Source organism: Bactrocera dorsalis, unplaced genomic scaffold, assembly GCF_023373825.1.
Source record: "Bactrocera dorsalis isolate Fly_Bdor unplaced genomic scaffold, ASM2337382v1 BdCtg076, whole genome shotgun sequence".
In the NCBI taxonomy this organism is placed as follows: domain Eukaryota; kingdom Metazoa; phylum Arthropoda; class Insecta; order Diptera; family Tephritidae; genus Bactrocera; species Bactrocera dorsalis.
The window spans coordinates 31755-58171 of record NW_026038127.1 but is presented as its reverse complement, the minus strand read 5'-3'; the positions used below and the strand labels follow the sequence as shown (position 1 = coordinate 58171).

Sequence of the window (26417 nt, the reverse complement as noted above, 5' to 3'; positions counted from 1 at the left end):
GTAATAATTAGACTAATCAATAGTGAAAAGTAGTGCGTAAAAAATGTGTTCACGCAAATATTCTTAGAGCAACAATAAAAAAAAGTTTAACAAATATTAGAATCTGCTTTATAGTTCAACACTAAAATATGATATCATTGTAAATATTAATAACATTTAATAATAAGGCAAAACAAAAATTAATTTATTTTTAACAATTTGTGTGTGTTTCAATACAGTATTTGTATATTATACCTGAATTGGGTGATGAACTAGTCTGTGCTTCGATTTTGTGTTTATTTATTAGCCCTTTCCAAGGTGATACTTTTAAAATGTGACATTTATAATATTTTGCAGAATATTGAATTCGCTTAAACCGCCTGTGGAAGTTAATTGCGACACAAATACAGCAACTGTTTTTTTCGTTACTATCAGTTACTTAAATCACGTCCAATATGTGTTTCAGTGTCTATTCTGCTGTGCCTTTGCCTTGCGGGGACCGGTTTTTATAAAGCAGTGTTGTGGTTTTTTTCGGAGCATGTAATACCAATCTATCTTGTATAAGCCTGTTTTTTTTATTAGTAACACATTACAATATATTTTTATTTAAATTTCTTGTTTAAATATGCTGCATTTGTTGCTATGTTGCACAACCTCATTTTTATATTTGTTTTTATTTGCTTAATTGCATTTATTATTACATGTCATTTACTCGCACTCCATTTATTGGCCGTTATAGCGCCCGCATGCAAAATGTTACCAGATCTATTTTAAATTCATCCACATTTTTATTACATATTTAAATACTTCTTTATTATTTTAGACACGTTTTATGCATATATTTTTTATATTTACTTAAATACAACAATAATAATAATAATAAACACAGTAATTTTAAGTAATAATCAGAATTATTATTTAGTAGCATAATAAATTGTTTTGATTTTTTTTTTTTTGTTAATTTACCTCAAAACAAAATTTAGAAAAGTTCATATGAAATAAAAGTTTTACAATGCTTGCACATACAATACATTTTTATGAGTTTTTAATTTAATTTATTTCTTTAGTTTTTTTGAATACAATTTCTGTTTTTTGTTTTTGTTTTAAACAATTACTCTGACAGGTTCTTTGCAATATTTGAATACATACATTTAGTTAGATACCCATGCACTTTTTCCAGAATTTGCTTTTGTAATTTTACAATAAGTAGGTATACAATAGTAATATTATATTAATATAGTAGCTGCATATTTTACCACTTACATACATGTTTCTCAACATTTACTTATTTAATAGAAGTATGAGTTTTATATTTCTTTTGAAAAAACACTTAAGCAAAGCCTAAAAATCAAATGGCAATTGTCACAATTTCTCATTTGACTGTTGGCTTTAACGGTACATTTTATGTTTTTTATTTTGTTACTTACGCGTCTATGCAATTGTCACGCCGCTATTTACTAACCTCAAAGCAAATGTAACGCAAATTTTACCGTTTTTTATTTCCTTAAAGCACAGTTAATTGTAAAATAGCAATTTACCGAAAATTTGTGTGTCTATTATGAAAAATATTGAATACTTTTAATTGGAAAAATATCTGTATGTATATGACATTTTGCTAAATAAAAATGCCGTTACTATTAAAAAAATGTGTGTGCGTGTTTTTTAAATTAACAAAAGAAATAATTTTGAGTCTTCATGAGCCCTAAGAAGAGTCAAAATTATTCTTTTACACAAAAATTAATTAATTATATATTTTGTTATTTCATTTCATTTTAAGTTTTCTTAATACAACCAAGGGCTGGCAAAAAGAGCGTTACGTTTCTTAGTAGTTGTTCGAAAAAAGCTTTGCGTACATTGCAAATATGCGCGAAAATTATTTAATATATATTATTTTTTCTTTTTTTGTACACAATAAATTTTATAATGGAATTTCTTGTAGTTTGCTACTTTTTGCTTCCAATATTTGTTTGTAAGAATTTTACAACTTTTTAATGTATTTTTTGTAGGCCGCATTGCCTTTTCTTTAAAGGTTCAATGCGCCCAGCTTTTACCTCATTTTCGTGAATATTTTTTTTATTTCACATTATTCAATAATATTTTTGTACGCAGAATTTCTCATTATTTATTTTGTAAAATAGTAGCGCTGACTTCACTATTTTGGTTTTAATGTTTTTTTTTCATAAGCAGTCGGTTGGAAATCTATAATTTTCACCGACTACAGTGGGTTGCTATATAGTTAATTTTTTATAATTTATTGTAGCTTAGAGCACATTGCTAATTTGTAGCCTTCTGTTTATAGTGGAACTTCCAAAATTTACGCTTTCAAGTTTATAGTTGAATTGTTTGCATTTGCTAGCAAATAAGTAATGTGCTCATATCTAAAATAATATATTTTTTTGAGAAGTGTACCGTTATTTTGTTTAAAAAGAGAAAAATGTAATAAGTATTAACGCCAATTGTCAAAGTACCAAAAATAACATATTATTGTACAGCTGATCAGTAAACAAAAAATGTGTTTATTCAAACTTACTTAGAAAAATTATAAATATTCAATATTAAGTTGGAAAAATATTAAATATTAATATTGAATTATGTTGGACAAAGAATATATTTTTTTTATTAAATTACAGAAAGTATATATATTAAATTTTAAGTTGGAAAAAATATAAATATTTGTTATTAGGTAAGAAAAAATATTTATATTCTTATTAAATTTTTTTCCATTAAAATAAAAATGAACTAACAAAACAAAGCATACTAATTTTTGTACATTTTATGTCACATTAATTTCTCTCTTAAGTTGTTTTCAATTTTAACGCTTCTTTCAGGCGATTCTTTATTACCAAAATTTTTGTTCACGCAATTTTTATTTGTTTTAGCATTTTTCAATTATCATTTTACAAAAAGCGTGTTGCAGATTTGACAGCAGCTTTCTTGCTCGCTTTAACGCCATTTATTTACTTTTATTTTTACTTGTACTATTACATTTGAAAATTTGCTTTAGTAATACTGTGCGCTGCTCATAATGAAACTTCGTTAAACTTAAACATAGTTAATATTAGAGCAAACAATTATAAGTGGCACATTTGTATTTATTATTAATTAAAATAAACGAAGCATCTATAGCCGATGAGAGATACAGAAATGTGTATATTACACGTAGAAAATTAAAAAAATTCTAATATAAGCGTCGTCATCGCAATTGAACTTCGCAATGTCTACCGTTAGTTAACTATTTACAACTTAACATAAGATTTCAAGTCACACGCTTAAAAATAAAATTGCTTAACTTATTTTGAAACTGTACATAAAAACGCAGTTTTTACACTATATAAATATATCACTTAATAAAAAAAATAATCAACGCATATAAAAAAAGATTTATGCGAAAAGACAGTGCAGGCTGTTCTGAAGTAGTGAATATAAGTTTTAAACTTATTAGCTTTTGTGTGGATTATTAGCATTTAAGCATGTGGTTAAAAATACTAGAATGTATTATATATGGCCTCACAAATTAATAATATGTATATACACAAAAAAATATGGATGATGAACATGATTTGTGATAAAACTTATATGAAATATTAGTGAAAATGTTACAAAATGCAAATTTAAACAACGTAACATAAAACATATACAATATTATCTCACTTTGTGCCAAAATCAAAAGTACTACAAATGTATGAAGCGTATTAGTTTAGAAAAGCAAACGCCCATAGTCATTTTGTTGTGCTGTGGGTCGTGCCTGTTGCAGCGCATAATGCATTGGCGTTTGGAGTTGGTGTTGTTGCTTGAGTTTCTTCTTCTTCTCCTTCTTTTGTTGTTTCAAACGCTGCTTGTTGATCTTCTCCTGTTCCTTAGCTATTATGGCGTCATCGCTAAGGTGCCATTGTTCGAATTGTTGTGTCAATGTGCCGCTGGTGCTCGTTGAATGTTGCCTTTGTGGTTGTTTTTGTTGCACTTTCTGTTGTTTTTGTTTATATTGGTTGTAGTTATTGTAATTATAGCTATAATTATTGTAATTAAGTTTTTTGTAGTTGCAATAGTTGTAGTTGTAATTGTAGCTATCGTAGTGATCATCCAAATCGCCAATACCGTTGCCATCGTAATCATAACTGTCTGAATTCATAACATCCTCATAACCGTAAACATAGCCATTGTCGAATTGTTTTTGCAATCGTCCCTCCAAATGTCAGACTTGTGGTTTATGTCGACCGCCGCACACGCCGCATGATACTCCCAGCCAATGGCAGGCGCGCAGCGGCGGATAACACCAAAGGCAGGGTACGAGCAATGATAGCAATGTCAAGCCGAGCCAACTGCATGAAAGATGAATGTTACATTGAATATTATTAAAAGAAGAAAACCCGTATAATATATAATGTAATAACCTACTCAAATAAATAAGTTTCTGAAAAGATTTCTCGGATAATGATTTTGATGTTTTTTTTTTTTTTTTAAATTCCTCCAGGCCCGGGTTGAACTCAATGCCAGCACGAGTCAGGAGGATACGGAGCAACCCTGCTGCAAGGCGTTGCTCCAATGACGACAAATTTTTTGATTGTTCAATTTGTATGGCTGCTATATGGTATAGTAGTCTGATCAGAAAAATTTGTTTAGAGATTGCAGCGTTGCTATGGACTCTAATCCAAACACCTGCATAGTGCGGCCTCCTCTACAGGCAGTTCCTGCTGGGATGCTTTCGCAGAAATCAGATTTGGGACGCAATAAACTGCCGACAAGCCACCATTCACCCATCACACCTTTACCAACTCCCTTCCAGTGAATGACGTACTCGGAGGCAAACCACCACCCATTGTAGACGAAGAGCTTGAGTTGCCGCGAGAAACAAGAGTGACACTTGCGCAGCTTCGTTCTGGATACTGCAGCAGGTTAAACTCCTACATATTCAGAATATACCCCGACATATCAAATACATGTCCTGCGAGCAATGAGTCTCCACATGACACTGGCCACCTCTTTGCATGCCCCACCAACCCTACTCATCTGACGCTCTTCTCCTTCTGGCCCGAACTCTTCGAAACAGCTAATCTTTACCATCCTAACGGGGACCAGGTACCCGCTAAAACAACAACAATAATCCATGCCGAATTTGGAAAAGTTATCTTGTCAAATTAAAATGTTTTCCCTACAAGGACTTGGTTTTGAACGCTCAATTTGTATGACAGCTATTTTCTATACTGGTCCGACTAAGAGTAGCTTATTGGGGAAAAAAGGATGTGTGCAAAATTTGCAACCAGGAACTAATTCTCATGGCGAAACCGACTGAGCTCGTCAGACTGATCATTCATATACATACATATATATTTTGTAGGGTGTTACAAACCTCATGGCAAACTTAATCTTAAACTAATTAATCCGTCTCAAATTGCGAAAGCACGGTTTGTGGTTACACGAATTCGGTACTTACCGCTTAGTGCAGCCAGCTTCATTGACGCACTGACATGGATGTTGTGGCGTTTCACCCTCGGCATCGCTCATACAATGATACAACATACAACGCGCACAACCCATGCCCGAAATATACTCGAATGCCGAACGAAAGCGATCGGGTGCAAATTCACAGGCACCCTTCCGATTCCATTCGTCATTGTAGAGCTCGTGACAGTAGCGGCAACGAGCGCGTTGACTCTTCTTAATGATATCCACATTGCTCGTGGGATCTTTGAGTATCACACCAGCGGCAATCGGAGAAGATTGAGCAGCCGCAAGTGCTTGTGCAGCTTCCAAAGCATTTCGTTTCTTCAATGCGCTGATCGATTCGCGGCGTGCGTTTAACACTTGCGCGCCAGCCGGCTGATCGACAACCGGATAATTGTAATCATGCACCTGTAGGACAGGAATCAAAAAAAGGCAACAGCAAATAAAAATCAAATGAAGGTAGTAAATAAGAATAAAATAAAACAAAGTCAAGTTGGAAATGGAAAGAAAAGATTAGCATTAATGAGACTGCGCACACACAAAGAAAATTCATTACCGCTGTTAGTTGAACATAGGAGTAATTCTCGCTAGTCACAATGGCTGTTGGCAGCGATGGTGGTGGCGCTTCTAGTTGACTCGACGAGACTGTGGTGATTGGGGGCGATACGATGGCTACGCTTACGTTTGTGGTAACATTGCTGTTGTTATGAGCACCAGTTGACACGTTGATGGCGGACAGCGAGGGTGGTGGTGGTGGCGCTTGTAAGCTGCATGATTTCTCGTTCGATATGTAGTGAATGGTGGCCTTAGGATGTTGAGTGACAGTACCATCCGAAGATCGGTCCAAATCGCTTTTGTTGCTGATGCGTTCACCGCGATCGACACTAATACTTTCTGTGGGAAAAAAGGGAATAAAATATTTGAAGATTTGCACAATTTTAGAAAAACTTTTATAAAAACAATTAAAAAATAATAAAATTTATAGGAAAAGCGTGAACGTACTGTGACTTTTTTCGCTGCCTTCGGGACTTGAATGTGACTTTTGTATGCACTCGGCTTCTATAGGTAGATCTAGGGTCTAGGTAGGAAATAAATAATTTTAAAAATAAGTAAATAACAACATAACGATTTAATACGCACCATAAAAACGTCGTCTTCACCCACAGAGTCATATTTTGTAAGGGGCGGACATATTATTGATGGATTAGATTTGGCCAAGCCTAAAAAAGTAGAAAGTGTGAAATACTGTTAATATATTTTTATAGTTTTGTAAAAAAGAAATGTTATGGATCACCGTTTCATACAAATTTCAAAATAATAAAAAAATGCTGAGGCATTACTTATTGATTTACTGCATAGTTAAACACTAAAAAGTAAAAAATAAATAAAATAAAAAATTTAAATAAATATTAGCAATACGGAATACGGCGAAAAATTAAACAAAAATGCTAAGCTGTTGTTTAATATCGGACACTTGGCGTCTTTTCATTAACGTTTCGAAAAAAATTGTTCTCTAAGCGCCTCATGAAAACACAGATTTATTGGACACAACACTACATAGGTATTACGGGAAGCCAAAAACTACAAATTCAATACCTTATGCTTTTTACACTAAGTTTAACTTACCAAGCATGAAGTTAGTAAGGATGATTTTGTTTTAATTTCGTAATACATATTTGTTGTGAAGTTTTTGAATTTCGAACAATACGTTTTTATAATGGCGAATTAGACAACATTGTGTTGATTTTGGATTTGAATTATTTTTGCATTAATTTATGATATTTTCCAATTATTTTTTTGAAGCAGATCAAGAAAGAAAGAGAAAGAGAGAGAAAAAGCAGTAAAAAAGAAAATCATACCAAATGTATTAAGCAAAAGTGAGTTAAAAAAAAACAATATTTTTATGAAAATAAAGTAAAAAATTAAGCTTGAATTTTGTGCCTTTTAAAAAATTTATAAATTATGAAGGAAACGAAAGCATGCGCACACTTAACACATACAATGTACTTAGATTGTTAAATAATTTAAATGTACATATGTATATGATACGAAAATACATATAAAACAGGCATATTAAGTTTTAAATTTAGTTTTATAAATGAATGAAAAATATTTATAAGAATGTTTTCGAAAAACAAGCAATATTGAGAATATTTAGTGAGCTAATTGGTCAATTTGAACCATGCATTGTTCGAAAAACGTCCAGAACGGACCAGAAGACACGGCAAAGTAAGTCCAGGACACAATCAAAGTACTTGGTTGGGAGCTGCTGCCTTAACCGTTGTATTCAAAAGACTTAACCACTTCCGATTACCATTTGTTTTCATCTATGGGACACGCATTGGCTCAGCCAGCACTTTGTTGCCTACGCAGAAGTCGAAAATTGGATGTCTGATTGGTTTGCTTCAAGTGACGAACAAGGGTTAATACTTTGAATAATTTTTTTTTTTACTTTCCCATTCAAAATTGGTATTTCATTTTCACAAAAAAACGCTCATTTCATACCGCTGAACCTGATTTTGTATTATTACCAAAAGGAAACGTCGGACTATATATATAAAATATTTCTAAATTAGCAGCATTACGAGCTCAGTATATTTAGTCAAGTGCGTCTGTCTGTGCGTCTGTATATACGCGAACTAGTCCCAGAGTTTTTGAGATATCACTCTGAAATGTTGCTCGCGTTCTTTTCTTTCTAAGAAGCTACTCATTTATCGGAAAAGTTAGTATCGAACCGCTATAACATATAGCTATCATAAAACTGACCGAGCGAAATCTATGTAAAGATCTCTTTATGCACTTTTATGCTCTAGAAATACACCTGAAGCGTATTATAGCTTATATTTAACCGTCTAATTTATAATGTCGCTATTTTAAAAATGCATTTAAAAGTATTTAACATCAATTACATTTCATATACAATACACATATGTACGTACAGACATTATATTTTAGTATCTAATTTTATTCTTAATTTATTTTTAATAAATAATTATATATGCTTATTATACACTAAAATACATTTAGCAGTGCCAAAAATATAAAAGTCAACACTATTACTTAAAATAAGCGCACCTAAATCTATTTTTAGACGTGCTTATATGCAGAAAACACAAAATATTAAGATCCAAACATGAAAATACTACCACAAAATGCAATTATAGACATATACATATGTTTGTATGTAAATATGCGTAAAGAAAATTTTTAATAATGGTAAATTGCGGAAATCAAGCATTAACAAAACAAATGCAGTAGAGCGAAATAAGCAACAAAAAAATTGAAAATATAAACGAAAATGCGCACAAATACACAATTAAACAAAGAAATTGCAAGCATTGCCAACAACAAGGAACGCATAGTATAAATGTATACGAATTTTCATAGTTGTTGTAATTGGTGATGATTTTGTTGCTGTTTGTCTGTAACAATTACAATTGCATTGCGCCAGCGAGTAATAATTACCATCAATTAATTCATTGTAGGCGCGCAGTACGCCTTTGTCGAAGGCGCGCGCATCGGCAGCCGTTTGAAAAGTGAGACCATTGCGTTGTTTACCAGCACGCCAGTGATGAAATGTGGGCATCACTTTGTAATACTTCAGATCACGATTTATGACACAGCTTAAAATTACCTAAAATTCGAGTAAATGCATATAATTTTAAGGAAGTTATAAACAATTGACAATAATACAAATAAATAATAACTGAGACAATTCTGCATATTTATCGATAAATCGATGATTGAGAAATTTGACAGATTGTTTTATAGAAAGCAATTGCTTTTAATTTATAAACTTGATTTTAAATCATTTGATTTGAAAATTTTTAGAATTAATTTTATTATTTACAAAATTTTAGAATTCATTTTAATATTTGAAAATTTTTAGAATTAATTTTATTTGAGAATAATTTAATATTTTTCTCAAGAGCAATGTTTATTAATAAATTAAATTTTATATTGCATATTATTACTCACACTTTGATCAGAGATTCTTTGGCCGTAAATGATATATTCATGCCCAGCAGCGCCAGGGGATAGTCTAGCACGTTTGCGTATTGAAACATTTGCTAAACCACCCCCGGCGAGTGGTAACCAACCCTCGGTGCTTTCGTCTCTGGTCATAACCTGTGCGCGTACTGTAACTAAGAAGTCGCTGCAATTATAAAAAAAGAAAATAAATTTTAAAATTAAATATATTTTTATATACAAAAATACAAGTACGAGTATAAATTTCAATAATAAACCGAATGGAATATTGTCCTAAGCTTTCAAGTTAATTCTAGTAATAGATTCCGAGATACAGACTTGGGAACTATGAGCTCGAGGCTAGCTACGCTAAGTGCGCCGTCTTTAAACGCGTTTTTCTCGAAAATGTGTTCTTGAAGTCGGTTGGTGAGATTTCACGAGTACTACTCAACCGATCTTCATGAAATTTTACGAAGGTTTTTGAGATACAATTCTTAAAGACTTGGACGAAGGATTTTTTTCGATTATAACTATTTTCAAAAAGAAAAATGTTGCGAAATTTTCAAAAAAATTTTAATTATTTTATAAAAATGTCTGCAAAAAATCCAATTTTAAGTTTTTTTTCCTTCGTCCAAGCTCTAATTTAAGGTTTTAACCAAAACAAGTTTTTTTTTACTTTAGATGATCCTGTAAAAGTTATCCTGCCTACGCAGGCGCAACTTTTCGCCGTTTTGAAAATATTTTTTTCCAAGAATTTCATAATTTCATGGTTAATAGTAATAAAAAATTCTAATAAAATATTTCATTTTTTATGAGAAATTTTTTTTTGAAGAATACTGCGCTTAAAATAAATCACTTGCCTTCAAATATAGAAAACCTGTTTTACTAATGTCCACCTTTTGTAAGATGATACAATTAATTAAATACACATGAAGAACGGACCAACAAAGAATTTGCATTACATACAAACATACAAAATTATGAAACGAAGGCCTTTTAAGAGTATTAAAGTCGCAGCTGCTGTTAAAAATAACATCGTTGCATAGCAAAAAAAAAAACTTATAGACAACCTTCAACAAATGCAAACAGCAGCGCTTTTTTATTGTAGCTGTGTCCTTCCATTGGCTACACGAGAAATACTTCGCAAACATGTTCGGAGCACGGAGCAAAAGGTGTGCAGCAAAGCAGCGGAACAGGTGGTAGCGCCAAAACGCTGGAGTCAAACAAGTTCTTGGCAAAATTATTGCATACTCTTTTCGTTTTTTGGAGTTTTGGAGTTTGCGCTGAAGTGCTAAAGTGTGTACTTATGTATGTATGTATTGGTGTCTGCACGACTTCCTGTCGCTTTCGTGCGTCCTGCACAAACTCGATTTACGGTGTATGCGCAACTTCAAAACTCCCAAACTGCGAAAACATTCACACGACTACTCGTTTACTCTACTTGTGCTTGTGTAGAGAGAATGGAAGTTTGCGGTGTTGCGCAGCAACAAAAAAAAAAAAAAATAAATTAAATTGCTGCAACTTTATGAATGGAGTTTTCACATGTTTACTGTATACAGCAGCATTCCATTGGGTTAGCTCGGTAGCTCGCAAGTTTTTCTCTGTCACTATTTTAGTACAAGTAATTTCGCTATTATCGCTTCAAGGTTTTCCATGACGTTCTTTCAATGTTACTTCAATGTTGACACAATGTGGGCATATTCTCTGAATGAAAAGTGGAGTTTTTGCAGGCGCTGGTTATGAATGGAGTTTCAGTTTGTGGAGAAGCTCTATATACAAATATAGAATACTTGAGTCAAATATGTATACGGAAAGATGAGCGTTTATATGCATATGTATGTAGATAAAGATGAGTGTGTTCGCTCTTATCAATGCATGCCCTATAATATGGGAACTGAACAGGTTATATTAAGCTTGCCACGAAGTTTGTAATACCCAGAGGGAAACATTGGAGACTCTATAAAATAATATATAGTATTATTATTAAAAAGTCTTTTCGTATTTTGTCAATAGCTGCCGTTGCAGTTGTATATCTCCAGAAAAAAAATTCGGGAAAGTTGAAAAAAAGTTACAGCTGTTAAAATAAAAAGGAAAGAATGCCACGCAAGCCACCAATGAAATTTGTGAAGTTTACGGAGACGATGCTGTATCAGTTCGTGTAGAACAACAAAAGATCATGCTCCAAGCGTGGTGCAGCTCATCAAATGGTCGCAAAGCCAGGATTGACGACTCGAAAGGCTATGCTGAGTGTTTGGTGGGATTGCAAAGTAATCATCCACTTTGAGCTGCTCCAGCCTGGTTAAACGATTGATTCCACATTTTACTGTCAACAACTGATGAAATTGAAGCAAGCAATCGAAAAAAACAACAGAACTGTTGAACAGAAAGTGGTTCGTCTTTCATCAGGACAACGCTAGACCACGCACATCTTTGAAGACACAGGAAAAACTAGGAAAGCTTAGCCGGGAAATTTTGATTCATCCAACATATAGCCCTGACCTTGCACCATCGGACTACCATTTGTTTCGGTCAATGCAGAACTTTCTTAATGGAGTAAATTTGGCTTCAAGAGAAGCCTGTGAAAAAATCAAACTCTCCGCAGTTACCACCCATACCAAAATTTTAAAATAATGAACAACATTTTCTTCAATTATTCTATAAAGTATTTTCCAACATTATACTTACTTGGAATTTTCCTTGAACTATGAAAATAAGTGCTTTATTCGCCACTGGACTAGTAGAGAGAAAGCTATAGGCCACCTGTTTGTCGAATTCGGTATTGCCGATATGGGGATATTACTTTCTAATGAATAAAAAATTTCAGACGAAGTTTATAAGTCCTCATAAGCCGTTTCAGGCGAAAATTAAGCTCATAAAGGATAAGTATAACACTTGGAAAATTTATTGTTGCATTTTTTCTATTAACTCCCCTCTACTTCCCTTCGCAACTTTTTAAGCATAAAAAATAAAAGAAAATATACATACATACATATGTATACGACGCTTAGATGTGCGAATAAAAAAAAAAAAATTAATTAATAATAATAATTTATTTTTATACGTGCTTAATAAGAATTATAAATAAAATGAAAATATTTACTTTACTGTTTGCAATGTATTCATACATAAGTACATATTTCCCCTTCCAGTAACGGTCCGCCCTAGTTGTAACGGTATTCATTCTTTAACTTAGTATCCAGTGTATGAAAGTGTTTATTTTGTATTGTACATACAAATTTAGCTAAATATGCACGCAATATATGTACATACATACATATTGCATATAACCACATACAGGGGCACATATAGAAAATAGAAGGCGTGTACCTAGGCAATGTCCCTGATAATGCTGTCAATGCCAAGCGAACAGGCAGTAAAGGTATTGCTCAATGATTAACTATGTGAATATGTATTATACATACATACTACATACATAGAAGCATTTTCAGAATGGGCTAGCCGCTTGGCGTTGCTGAGCTCATCATAACTTCATGGTCACAAGCTCAGCCGACACATGCTCCTATATAAATACATACAATCATACATACATATGTATATGAACTTTGGAAATGGGAAACTATCAATGGAAATTATATGAATGAAATAATTGTTTAATGTATTTATATGAAAAATAAATTTATACATTAAATATACAGTTGTATGTATACATTCATGTATATATGTATATGTATACATACATACATATGTACATGATATAGTATATGTTTCAAAAATTAGTACAACACCAATTTTTAGATAAAAAAAATTCGAATAAATTTGTAAGCAACGAAAATAATATTTAGAACATTAAAATTGTTTACGGTCAGCATTTGCTGCTCTGCTTTTCAAAACCTAACTCATTCAACTGTTATTATTAATTATAAGGAAAGTACAATTTTCCGCAAAAATTAAATTGTAAAAAAATTTCTGACAGCGGTGGGATTCGAACCCACGCCCTTTCGGACTGGTGCCTAAAACCAGCGCCTTAGACCGCTCGGCCACGCTGCCTCTTGCCAACATATTGTCCAATGTCGCACTTAAGTTTACACTACCCCCATGTCGAGAACTTTTCACTCACACACATACAGATTGGCTGTCGTTTATGAGAACGAAGGTCACACACTACAAACGCATGGTTCGCCAGCGCACGAACGCTATTGTGAATGATTGTCTGCTATAAAGCTAATGCCGGAGAAATTCATTCACGATATGCTACAGAACGAATGAATGAATGATACACATATGGGAGGGCGGGAAGGTGGGGGCACTTTTGCTGCATCTATGATGAGTTAAATGTATGACATACGATTTTATGCTATTTGTGTATTTTTTTATGTTGCTAGATTATAAATTATTTAGGATTAGGATGTGAAAAACTAGATTTAGAATAGTAAGGCGTTTATGGCTGCATTTCTGGACAGTTTTCATTTTTTAATCTGTGCAAAATTTCGTGAAAATTTCTTGTCAAATGTATGTATAAGTTTTCCATAAAAGGTCTTGATTTAGATATTGGGTAGTCGAAAAAGTCTTTTCATATTTCTAATCAAACTTCAACTTATTTTTTTTATTTATACCATTAAATAAATAAAAAAATTTAAAACCATTTTGGTCGACAATTTTTTGTCATTTTTCCGCAATAGACATTATTCCATCAGTGTAAAACTTTACTCAATTAAGGGAGTTCTGCATTGACCGAAACAAATGGTAGACCGATGGTGCAAGGTCAGGGCTATATGGTGAATGCATTAAAACTTCCCAGTCAAGCTCTTCCAGTTTTTTCCGAGTCATCACTCAGCATAACCTTTTGAGGTGTCAATCCTGGCTTTGCGACTATTTGTTGAGCTTCACCACGCTTTGACCATGATATTTTTCCCAAATTTTTGTCCTATTTGATCCACTTTTCGTCTCGTGTTACCATTCCCTTAAGAAATGGTTCGATTTCATTTCGTTTCAGCAAAGAATCGCAGATGTTAATTCGGTTGTAAATTTTTCACAGACAATTTATGTGGTATGACAATGTGATTCTTCGCTCATTGACAAAATACAAAAAGACTTCTTCGACTACTCAATATTAATTTAATATGTAATTTATTTTTAACGTACACTTTATTTTTTATTCAGTGGCAACATTATTTTCTATAATTAAATACATAATTAAATAGTGCAATTTTTTGCAAATAATTAAATCTTCACATCGCCCAACTCAACAGCGTCTCTCAAATAAAATCAATAATAATGCTTGAGGGCAAAATAGTGGGTTGCCAGAATGCTTCCAACAAAGTTAGAGCCGTTATTTAGAGTTAACACCTTTTTAAATGTGTCGGTATGTACACAATTATGAAATGACTGAATGAATTTCCAATAGCTCCGCAAACACCTACATACATATATACATATGTATACATAAGTATCTACATTCATGTATATACAAACATCCACGTCCGGCTGCTTGATTGCAAATGTAACAGCGTTAGTGGGCAGCGGAAAAGGCTGGCAATCCAGTCAGCCAGCCAGTCAGCCAACAACTGTAGCGCCGATCCAACCAACCAGCTAAGTTAAATAAGTATGTAATATGAAGTGCCACTATCAGCGGCCCAGCCTTTTCTACATACTTACAACACACCTACACAAAAAATATATATTTACACTTACATACATACATATGTGTGCGCGTATGTAAATCGAAACACATGTGTTATAGGCGTTGTATGCGGTTGGACGGACAAATCGATGGGCGAAGGAAAAATGACAAGTAGATTAGTTGTTGATAAAATATATAGCGAGACAGGACAAATAAACGAATCTAGGTTACCTGCCTTTATTATGAATGGAACCATTTATTGAATGATAATGACGAATACAAAGAACGGCATGGTATGCAGTATGTATGTATGTATGTATGTATGTACTTTATAAGTTAAGTGTGTCATAATGCAAATTTATAAATAAAAATGTGAACTTTGTGTGTGGTTACAGTAAAAATATTTATAGAGTACCCACATTGGAACGATCGCAAAACTATTCAATTCTTTAAACACAATTCATTTCTTATATCTTCAATATAGTGTAAAAATTTCGTTGTGGTGCTACTTTGGATATTTTTTTGTCTAAGAGAACTTGGTTCTTGAAACATTTCTCTGTTAATCTGTGATTCTATAATAAATTTTTATAAGGTTCTATCGAGCGTATTGTCTGAAAGATTAAAGCCCACCGTCAATAAACTGATTGGACCTTACCAGTGTGGCTTTAGGCCTGGCAAATCAATACCAAATGCGGTTTCAGACTTTTCTGTGACTTCTTCAATCTACTTCTGGAAAAAATAATTCCAGCTGCAAAGCTAAACAGAGAAGGTACCATCTTCTATAAGAGTGTACAGCTGCTGATGATATTGATATCATTGGTCTAAACACCCGCGCCGTTGGTTCTGCTTTCTCCAAAACTAGATAAGGCAGCGAAGTAAATGGATCTAGTGGTGAACGAGGGCAAGACGAAATATCTTCTGTCATCAAACAAAAAGTCGTAGCACTCGCGACTAGGCACCCACGTCACTGTTGACAGTCATAACTTCGAAGTCTTCGATAATTTCGTCTATCTTGGAACTAGCATCAAAAACATAATTCTATAACTCATATATGGTGCAGAGGCATGGACGATGACAACATCTGATGAGTCGACGCTACGAGTTTTCGAGAGAACGTTTCTGCGGAAGATTTATGGTTCTTTGCGCACTGGGAACGACGAATATAACAATCGATGAAACGATGAGCTGTATGAGATATACGACGGCATTGACATAGTTCGTAAAATGAAGAGACGGCGGCTACCCTAGCTAGATCATGTCGTCCGACTGTATGGAAACATTCCAGCTCTGAAGGTATTCGACGCAGTACCTGCCGGGGCAAGCGGAGGAAGAGGAAGACCTCCACTCCGTTGGAAGGCGAAAAATTCAAGAAGAATCAATGCAGTATGCGACGGTTTATTAACGTATCGCAAAAACCAATAATTGTCGGGCCGTAATTCTGGGCTTTTTAACGAATAACTACGCGGAAACGAAACACTCATTTAGTATTAATTGTTGACAGTTTGGCCGGTCGGAAAGAATTCGGTGTGTACCATACCTCGATAATCGAAGAAAACTGTCAACAGAACCTTGATTTTTTGCCTGCCTGGTTTTGTCGGCATTGGCTCACCTTTGCCACGATATTCGGCCGATTAATCTTTTTTTTCCGGGGCGTAAGCATAGGTCCAAGGCTCATCACCAGTAATAATACGTTTCATGACATCCTGGTATTCGGAAAATATTGTTTCACAGACGTTAACGCGACGCTGTTTTCCGAAAAAATTTAGTGATTTTGGAACCAATCGTGTTTTCACTTTTCTTAGGCCCAAATGATCTTTCTAAATAATGGTTTCCACTGATCCTTCCGATATTCCGATAATACCAGTAAAATCTCTCACTGTAATTCGTCGATTCTCAAACACCAGTTACTTTATTTTATTGACGTGTTGTTCATCAGTTGATATTGATGGCCGTCTTGGACGTGGTTCGTCGTCAACTTTATGAACTTCCTAAAAACAAGTCATGAAAACATCGACGAATGGATTTTAGCACGAAATTTCAATTAAAAAGTGATACTATTTTTAGCCCACAATTATCAAATATTTTCAATAATCATTTCTCAGTTATTTCAACTTTTCTCTCAGAAGATAATTCAACAGTTGAAGGCGCACTAATAATAACATTTGAGGAGTGTAGCCTTCAAAAATATGAAATTCTTTTAAAGTTAGCTTGCACCGTTGTTGTGTTTCGTTGAAGTGGATTCTTAGTGGAGTAACCTTGTTGTCCACATATAAAAATTTACGAATATTTTCGTTCGAGTTCGGAAAATTTTATATCTGCTCTCACTCAGCATGCTTTTTTACAGCTACACAAAAAGTGCAAAGAACAAAATACAAGCAAGAGAATAAATAATTAAAAAAAAGCATACATTTTTGAGGCTGGTAAAGAAATATAATATTTGTAACTATATTTAAGGAGTGTGTACTTTGAAAACCAAATAAACGTAGTTAAATTTTCTGGCATAATTTTTCGAAAAATACAGAAGAGAATTTGGTTTGTCACAACCAAGCCTACCTTAACCAAAATCAAAGGGAAAATACCGATGCGTGGTAAAGTTGTGCAGCATGCGCTCTCTCAGTGGCCAACAAACGTGCTCTTTACAACTTTCGCTTTGCACACAGTTTCGTTTACTTACTCCAAACTTGGAAATACACACTCTCGCAGGCCATCTATACACACAGTGGAAGGAAGTGCTCCTCCATTCACTCCACTTTCATGGCAAAAACTGTGCGCTTGAAAAGTGGTGGCTGGTGTTTAGTGGGTGTTGGGCTATTGATGGGCGATAGAGTGTTGCCTAGGCCAATAGACAATACAGTGAGAGCACTGAAGTTAGCGAAAAGCATTATCGCATAACACATCGTGCCGACGAACGAAAGCAGAAAGTTGTGGGGTCTCTACATGAGTGCATACGTATATATAGACTTTCATGAGTACGTACATATGTATGTGAGTATGTAAATAGTTTTAGCTTTGTTAGGCGGAGGTTTTGTGCTGAAAACTCTTACTTTTTATAACTTAGTGCATTACATACCCATATACCCATGTATATATGTACACCATATATTGACATATAAATACAAATGTATATATTTTTGCACGCACGCACTCACCCGCATAGACAAACCCTCAAAACATTTCCCAGACGATTTACCGATTGCTACACGAATTTACCGATCCACTCCACGAGCACGGCGAGTACACAACATGTATGCATTTTCGTGTGAATTTTTACAATAATCATGAATGAACACCTACTACCTACTTACACCTTAGAGTGGTGAGCGTGTACGTGAAAGTGTTTACCCCACATGCGTTTGTTAAGTACGCGTGGGGTTGAGTGCTTGTAAAAATACACTAATACCTACACAACGGCAAAATAAATGCCGACTTGCGAACGATGTTGAATGATAGCGAAAATGTATGGAAGCAATGTTTATGGAAAAGTGTAGTAAAAAAGATGGCAAGGAAAAAATGCTGAATCGTTGGTTGCTATTGACTGTCAGCTAGACGATCTGATGAATTTATTTTACAATGTTTCTTAAAGAGTTACATGGGTTCCCGGTGACCCTTCGGAATAGAGATGCGCACCCCCTGGCAGGAGAACTTCTTACAGAATCATCTAAGGTAAAAAAATACGTGTTTTAGATACAACTTTAGCTTAGAACTTGGACCAAAGAAAAAAAACTGAATTTTTGACAGACATTTTTCCAAAATTTGAAAAGTTTCAAGAAAAAAAGTCCTTCGTCAAGTCTTTAAGAATTGTATTTCAGAGACCTGTGTAAAATTTCATAAAGATCGGTTGAATAGTCCTCGTAAATCTTGCCAACCAACTTCAAAACCACGGTTTCGAAAAAAACGCGTTTAAAGACGGCACTTAGCCTAGTTAGCCTCCAAGCCAGGATCTCAAGTCTGTATCTCCGAAACTATTACAACTCCAAAGATCTACTATATAAAAATTACTACCTTTTGGCGAACATAACGAAGTTACTGGGATTGATATTAACCGCTTCAATAAATTTGTGGTAAGCACAAAACGGATCGTCGATCGAAGAGAATCTGGTGATCCATTTTTTAGCAGTTTATGCGTAACACAAAGAACCAATATCGGTTCAAGTGAGATTAATCGAGTAAGGATCAATCTAACCTAACCTATTGACCTAATTTGTTCAATTAGATAAAATGAGACACAGTTTCCATTAAATTTGAATAGAAAACAAAAAAATAAGTAAAAAAAAGCACAAAGAAACCATAAATGGTTCAGATTATGAAGCAGTAGTTATTGTCATTTTTGAGCCCTGATCATTGCGATGTGACCCAACCGACACAAAATCCATGCCTTGCAGAAACTTTTTGTTAATCTATCATCATCTCACGGAACTCTTGTAGGCCTTGCGAGTATTCACTATAGTTTAAACTCGACTTTAGATTGATTTTCTGGCTTTTAATGATATTATACCATATTGTTTACTAAAAAATAAAAATTCTTTGGACCTGGAGTTACAAGATCTGTTAACGCCTTCAGCATAAAACGTGGCTATAAATCATTACCAGACATTTTGGTGCGATAAGCAATGCTTTCTTGAAAACGCTATAATGTTTCCATATAATTTATCAATTAGTTGCTGTTATTGGGGTTTCGAGTAAAAGCTACTCATGGTCGATGAATGAGTCAATAAATTACAACTCACACACACTTCATATATGCGTATGTATGTACACATGTATGTAAAACCGCCTAGTGGACATGTTCAAATGTATGTACGGAAAAAATTATGAATGAAACTTTTGGTTATAGCAAAAGTTGAAGAAGTACTTGTTATACAAACTATAAAATATTGAATAGTAATATACGAAATTATCATCGACGTTTGTAAAGGGTGATTTTTTAAGAGCTTGATAACTTTTTTAAAAAAAAAAACGCATAAAATTTGCAAAATCTCATCGGTTCTTTATTTGAAACGTTAGATTGGTTCATGACATTTACTTTTTGAAGATAATTTCATTTAAATGTTGACCGCGGCTGCGTCTTAGGTGGTCCATTCGGAAAGTCCAATTTTGGGCAACTTTTTCGAGCATTTCGGCCGGAATAGCCCGAATTTCTTCGGAAATGTTGTCTTCCAAAGCTGGAATAGTTGCTGGCTTATTTCTGTAGACTTTAGACTTGACGTAGCCCCACAAAAAATAGTCTAAAGGCGTTAAATCGCATGATCTTGGTGGCCAACTTACGGGTCCATTTCTTGAGATGAATTGTCCGAAGTTTTCCCTCAAAATGGCCATAGAATCGCGAGCTGTGTGGCATGTAGCGCCATCTTGTTGAAACCACATGTCAACCAAGTTCAGTTCTTCCATTTTTGGCAACAAAAAGTTTGTTAGCATCGAACGATAGCGATCGCCATTCACCGTAACGTTGCGTCCAACAGCATCTTTGAAAAAATACGGTCCAATGATTCCACCAGCGTACAAACCACACCAAACAGTGCATTTTTCGGGATGCATGGGCAGTTCTTGAACGGCTTCTGGTTGCTCTTCACCCCAAATGCGGCAATTTTGCTTATTTACGTAGCCATTCAACCAGAAATGAGCCTCATCGCTGAACAAAATTTGTCGGACGTAAAGCGCGAAACACATTTCGAACCGAACACTGATTTTGGTAATAAAATTCAATGATTTGCAAGCGTTGCTCGTTAGTAAGTCTATTCATGATGAAATGTCAAAGCATACTGAGCATCTTTCTCTTTGACACCATGTCTGAAATCCCACGTGATCTGTCAAATACTAATGCATGAAAATCCTAACCTCAAAAAAATCACCCGTTACATATGAGTTTGTAAATGAGCATATAAAAATATTTTTTTATGCTCAAAAAGTCTTGGAAGAACAGAAGCGGTAAAGCTTATATAAGAATTCACTGTTCTGTTATTTTTAATGAATGGAAAGGCAAGCAAATTGACGGCATCGAAATGATGTCACTGAAAGATAGCAAAAAGAGGAAAGAAATAAATGACTTGGGAAGTTGATTGACTATCTGATTGTTCGGCGAGTTGGTTGGCTTCGCGAATGATTGAAAAAAAAAACTACCCAACTGTAGTGGGTGTATGCCATAATACTTGCAAGCCTATTGTATTTCTACAAATTCGATATCAAATAAACATAAAAAGTTTCCTTTGTAAAAATACATATACATATTTGTTGTACACATAAACGTTCAGCAATATGCGATATACTTGTATAGGGAAGAAAACGAGCACTAAATAACTCATAGATTATGAAATAAAGCCACCGTAAATTATCGATGTGGTAGAATATATTAAAATGGTTTACCATATTTATATAGTATATTATGTAGTCGAAAAAGTCTTTTCGTATTTCTAGTCAAACTTCAACTTATATTTTTTTTTATATTTATAATGAACCAAGTATATACCATTTCGTTCGACCACTTTTTAGAGCTAGAGACATTATTCCATCAGTGTAAAACTTTTCTGCGACAAGTAATTTTCACAGGCTTCTCTTGAAGCCAACTTTACTCATTTAAGGCAGTTCTGCATCGACCGAAACAAATGGTAGACCGATGGTACAAGGTCAGGGCTATATGGTGGATGCATCAAAACTTCCCAGCCAAGCTCTTCCAATTTTTGCCGAGTCATCACTCAGCATAACCTTTTGAGGTGTCAATCCTGGCTTTGCGACTATTTGTTGAGCTTCACCACGCTTTGACCATGAACTCTTTCACACATTACTGTCCTATTTAATCCACTTTTCGTCTCGTGTTACCATTCCCTTCAGTTCGATTTCATTTCGTTTCAGCAAAGAATCGCAGATGTTAATTCGGTCCATTAAATTTTTCACAGACAATTAATGTGGTACCCAAACATCGAGTTTCTTTTTTTAGCAGGTTTACAACCGTTTGATAATGAATGTAAGTTCTTCAGCCAAGTCATAGCTGTTTATGTGACGGTCCTGATCAATCTTTTCCATAATTCCATCGACTTTTTCAACGATAGGTCGACCAGAGCGATGTGCAATCGAAATTTTAAGAGTGGAAGCAAGCGAACCATTGTTGTGCTACACGAACTGATACAGTATCGTCTCCGTAAGCTTCACAAATTTCATTGGTGGCTTGCGTGGCCATTCCCTCGTTTTTTATACAAAAATTTCAAAATATAGCGATTTTCTTCATTATTTCCACTCATTTTTGAATAGTTGTAACTTTTTTTCAACTTCTCCCTAATCTCAGCTTTCCAATACTATATGGTAGCACTGGAGATATACGACTATAACGGCACCTATTTTTCTATATATACGAAAAAACTTTTTCGACTAACATAATATGGAGAAAAGAAAAAAGTTCATAGATGACACATCCTATTGTGGTCCGATATCGGCGATTCCGACAAATTAGTATGAAGCTTTTTGGAGAGAAAATTGTCTGTGTAAACTTTCAAACCGATATCTCCGAACCTTAGGGACTAGTTCACATACTAACAGACAGAAACTCAATAGTATTTTGTTATTTTCAATAATATTAGAGTCGATATGAAGAAAACTTCTACGCTTAGATATCAATATTAACTTCATTCATTCATTCCTTTGAGCATTAGCTGCAAATTTCAGCAGCAGCATCACCCATAATTTTATTGAAGAAGTGGACGTTCGCGCAGCATTAGTAGCGGGTGTAAGGGAACGGTGCTTTCGTTTTGTTGTGTTTACGGCTTCGTACACTTGTGCGCAATTTCATTAACGATCAAAACAACTATTAATGAACGTAAGCAAATTTCCGAATGTGCTGTTCAAGTGTTTGCTGAATTTTAATTTGTTATTTGTTGAAGAATCAAAAACATATTGAGAAAATATTACGCGATAGCGGCATATACAGAGCGGAAGTGGTTTCAATTTCGTTCTGCTGAATTTTAATGGCACACTTCAGCACTTCTTCAAGCAAGCGCTTTAGATAGTGTATGAAGAGTATGACTCATTTGAATGGGCTGCACATCGTACAGCGCCACTGTATCTGTCAAAATAAGTTGCTTTTCCATATAAGAATAAGCTCTAATTCTAAACAATCGAGTATTGAAATGCGCTACACGAAATTATCGATCATAAATTAAATCAAGTTTGTTTTACGATAAGTACGTATAGTATGTATGTTTTTTCGAATGTATAAATATTGTTTAGAAACATAATCCAAGGCGTACTTCCGCTTTTTGTAATACATAAGTGAAAGGGGCACAAAAATACATATGTATATAAATATATGATGACGTTCCAATTTGAAGAATACAGTGTGATCAAATTTGACATGGACTGCCCCCTTTAAACCTGCAAGTTGTCCATAGAACTCTGTTAATAACAATAACATCGAAAAATTTAAAACAAACGTGTTTGAAAACCGACATTTTCGCTGAGGACACTGAAGGGCAGCTCAGCCGAGACTTTTAATAGATGGATAGAAAACGCGGTTAAGTATTGGCCTATTTTGAAGACGATAGCAAAGACTGGTATAAATGAATTTTTTTTCAGTCCGCGTCAAATTTGATCACATGTGTATTATATAGCCTTTTTTCGCTTTTATTACAGGGGAAAGATATGTCAAGGTTAAATTCTTATTATTACTTTATAAACTAAAATTTTCAGATTTTTACATACGTACCTTTCATGTCCTTCTGTCATGATTTGTAATCAGAAAGGTTCTAATGTGGTAGCGTATTGTGTCGGTGGTCAATTTCACCATGATTAAAGCATAAAGACATTCAAAGCTGAACAAACTTCCGACCGACTGGACCCAACCGACTGGACCGACCGAACGCCTTCACTGCACACACAAATACATGTAACTGTATAAGTTTGTTACGACGAAGATGTTGTTGTTGTATCAGAAGACGAAGGAATAAGCGAACGAACCAGTGAGTGACCAACGATCGCCCGATCGATGGATCCAGTGACCGACCGACACGCACGGATTAACGAAGCGCTTTGAGCTGATTGTTTAGTAATTACTTTTTATGATTTGCTCTTGCAGGTGTTGTGAACGGTTAATTTGCGTTAAGTTGAGATTTGTGACTTAATATTTTTCTTTATTATATGAAAATTGTTCACTAATATGTACACGGATTTATTTTTTCTTTTCCTTTGGCACTCACAGGTTGAAGACACGCCGTACGCTTGGCTTGCTGTTTTGGCCACCGTCAAATATACACAAATTTTTAACTTTCTCACTTAATCGCTTCAAGCATATGTAACATATGTAATTATTAATATTTTTTAATTATAAATGTGCTGAGGCAAATTTTTTGTATGTATGTACATTGTAACCTAAAAAAATTAAATGAATGAAAGGATTAGATTTATCATTTTTTAAGCTGCTAATATTTGTTGGTAACTTCTTGGACGTATTTATTATTTTTTAAGCTATGAACAACACCTAACAGAAATATTCTGCATAGCAAAAATATATGCAATTGTTGTTTGGCGGCGCCTTGAAATTTGTGGGCGATGCCAAATCAGTTATGACCAACAAAAACGGCAAACAAATGTGTTCTACCGCAAAAACAAGCTAAATGTGAGTTGGTAGGCATATCGTTCTGCGCCGGCGACTCCAACACACTATTCAAGGAAGTTAGGCAGTAGCATCGGCAGATACTACCTAACGATAGATACAACGATAAAATGTTGCTCCAGCAACAAGAAAGCCAACGCAAACTGCAGCAGCAACAGCAATGATAAAAAGAACAAAAACAACCACATCAACAGTAGCACAAATAAATTGGATATGGTTTAAAGTGCATAAAGAAAGTTGAACAGGAGCGAAAAAACAGTAAATACAAAAATAACAAGATATATTTTTGGGCGATTTCTCTTATTTCCATCTTTACTGCTGCTTCGTAGATGTAGGTTATATTGCTCCTCCTGATGTTATTGTTCTCTCCAGTTGCACATTCTACTTTTTTCTGGCGGCTGTTGCTGGAGTTGCAAAAAGTCACAAGTTTGTATGTGTGCGTAAAGTTTATCTTCTAATAATGTTGTCGCTTCCTTTGTTTGCCTTCTGGCGGAACCAGCTCCAATTTTTCGAGTTCTTCGAGCTACTTCGCCTTTGTTTTTTCACAATGAAATTTATGTACACATAGGAACAATGTTTTTTTTTTGCTGTCTCTCATTTTACGCATGTTTTCACAGAGCACGAGAGAGCAAGTGTTGCTTGCGCTGCTGCCACAGCCTTCGTTGGCCAAAAAACTTCCGCACGACTTTGCACACATACGAATTTTGCTTCATCCTTTACAATTTACGTCTGACGTCTGGATTAACTTTTTAAAAAACACTATATTATCAATATCTAAAATACTAACTTAATAGTTTAGTTGTTAAGATATTTTAAAGAAAAGTCATTAATCCGACCAAAACTGATAAAACAAATTTTTCAAATTCATACATACATACGTAATTTTGGGAAAATGTTTTTTTTTTTTATTTTACGGTAATTTTCTGATAAGCTGCTTATGTATATTTATACTATGAAAGATTGTATAATGAAAAAACTATTCCAAAAAGTATCTTAAGGCCCTAGAAAAATTTTTTGCTTGCTACATTTTGACCAATTCGAGGACATTTGAAAATGCAACCAAAAGCAAAATTTCCTATTTCAATTAAAAGTTAACAGATTAAACAAATTTTATAACAAAAATTTGCAAAACTATAATTGTCCATGTTTTTTTTTAATGTTATGATAGGTTAAATAAAACGAACGCAATTGCTGCTGGGCGCGACGCCTGCAACAATCCCCAGCGTGTATCGGAATTTTTTCTCTATATATTGGATAATGCGAACTGTCGTTTTTGGAGAAGCTCTGAAAATTTTCACGCAGTCACAGGCACACGCACACGAACACTTGATCTACATATCTACAAATTGGCATTCGCAAAGTAGACACCACCATGAATTTTTCCAACTTTTCCACTTTTGCCACAGCTTCTTCTTCTTCGAATTTTCTTCAGCTTTTGCAGATTTTTCACTCATTCAACTACATTTCCAACTTCGATTTCATAACTAACACTCACTTCATCAATATTGTGGATTAAAGCGACGTTTTCTAATTTATTTTTACATTATTTATTTAAATTTTCCTTAATAAAAAATTGCGTGAACATTTTCGCCTCCACCACTATGCCTGATACGCGTATCCGTTCCGTCTGTCCGCATTGACTGCGCTGTAACAGCTCTGCTTGCTCTGCTCCTAAACGCAGTCGCTCCTATTTTCTTCGCCAGTTGTTGTTTTATCACTTCCCCTTTGTATTTGCTGGATTGTTGTGGCTGCACTAAACATGCAGGGTTGCAAATAGTGTTCACACAAAACAAATGTGTATACACAAATGTTGTACCGTTATAAATTACATTTTTTCAAAAGGTGGAAAAT

The 26417-nt window shown here is 34.4% G+C and overlaps 1 protein-coding gene and 1 non-coding gene across 6 annotated transcripts; both read right to left on the bottom strand.

Annotated features, from left to right (window-relative positions):
- Positions 1 to 529: 529 nt before the first annotated feature.
- On the bottom strand, positions 530 to 26269 carry LOC105228406 (sprouty-related, EVH1 domain-containing protein 2). Of its 5 annotated transcripts, none has more exons than XM_049461663.1 (9): positions 26062 to 26269; positions 23661 to 24322; positions 9400 to 9577; positions 8887 to 9055; positions 6562 to 6641; positions 6424 to 6499; positions 5981 to 6315; positions 5411 to 5829; positions 530 to 4298 (listed from the first exon to the last, which is right to left on the bottom strand). In XM_049461663.1, exons 2-9 carry the CDS (start codon positions 23678 to 23680, stop codon positions 4172 to 4174), a joined length of 1404 nt encoding a protein of 467 aa, XP_049317620.1. In that variant the 5' UTR covers positions 23681 to 24322; positions 26062 to 26269; the 3' UTR covers positions 530 to 4171. The 5 variants fall into 5 exon arrangements, with proteins under 5 accessions (XP_049317620.1, XP_049317617.1, XP_049317619.1 ...); XM_049461660.1 differs by having other exon boundaries at positions 5978 to 6315; positions 25751 to 26266; XM_049461662.1 differs by having other exon boundaries at positions 5978 to 6315; positions 25938 to 26266.
- On the bottom strand, positions 13319 to 13398 carry Trnal-uag (transfer RNA leucine (anticodon UAG)). The gene has a single exon. It is a non-coding gene; the product is annotated as a tRNA-Leu (tRNA).
- Positions 26270 to 26417: the final 148 nt, after the last annotated feature.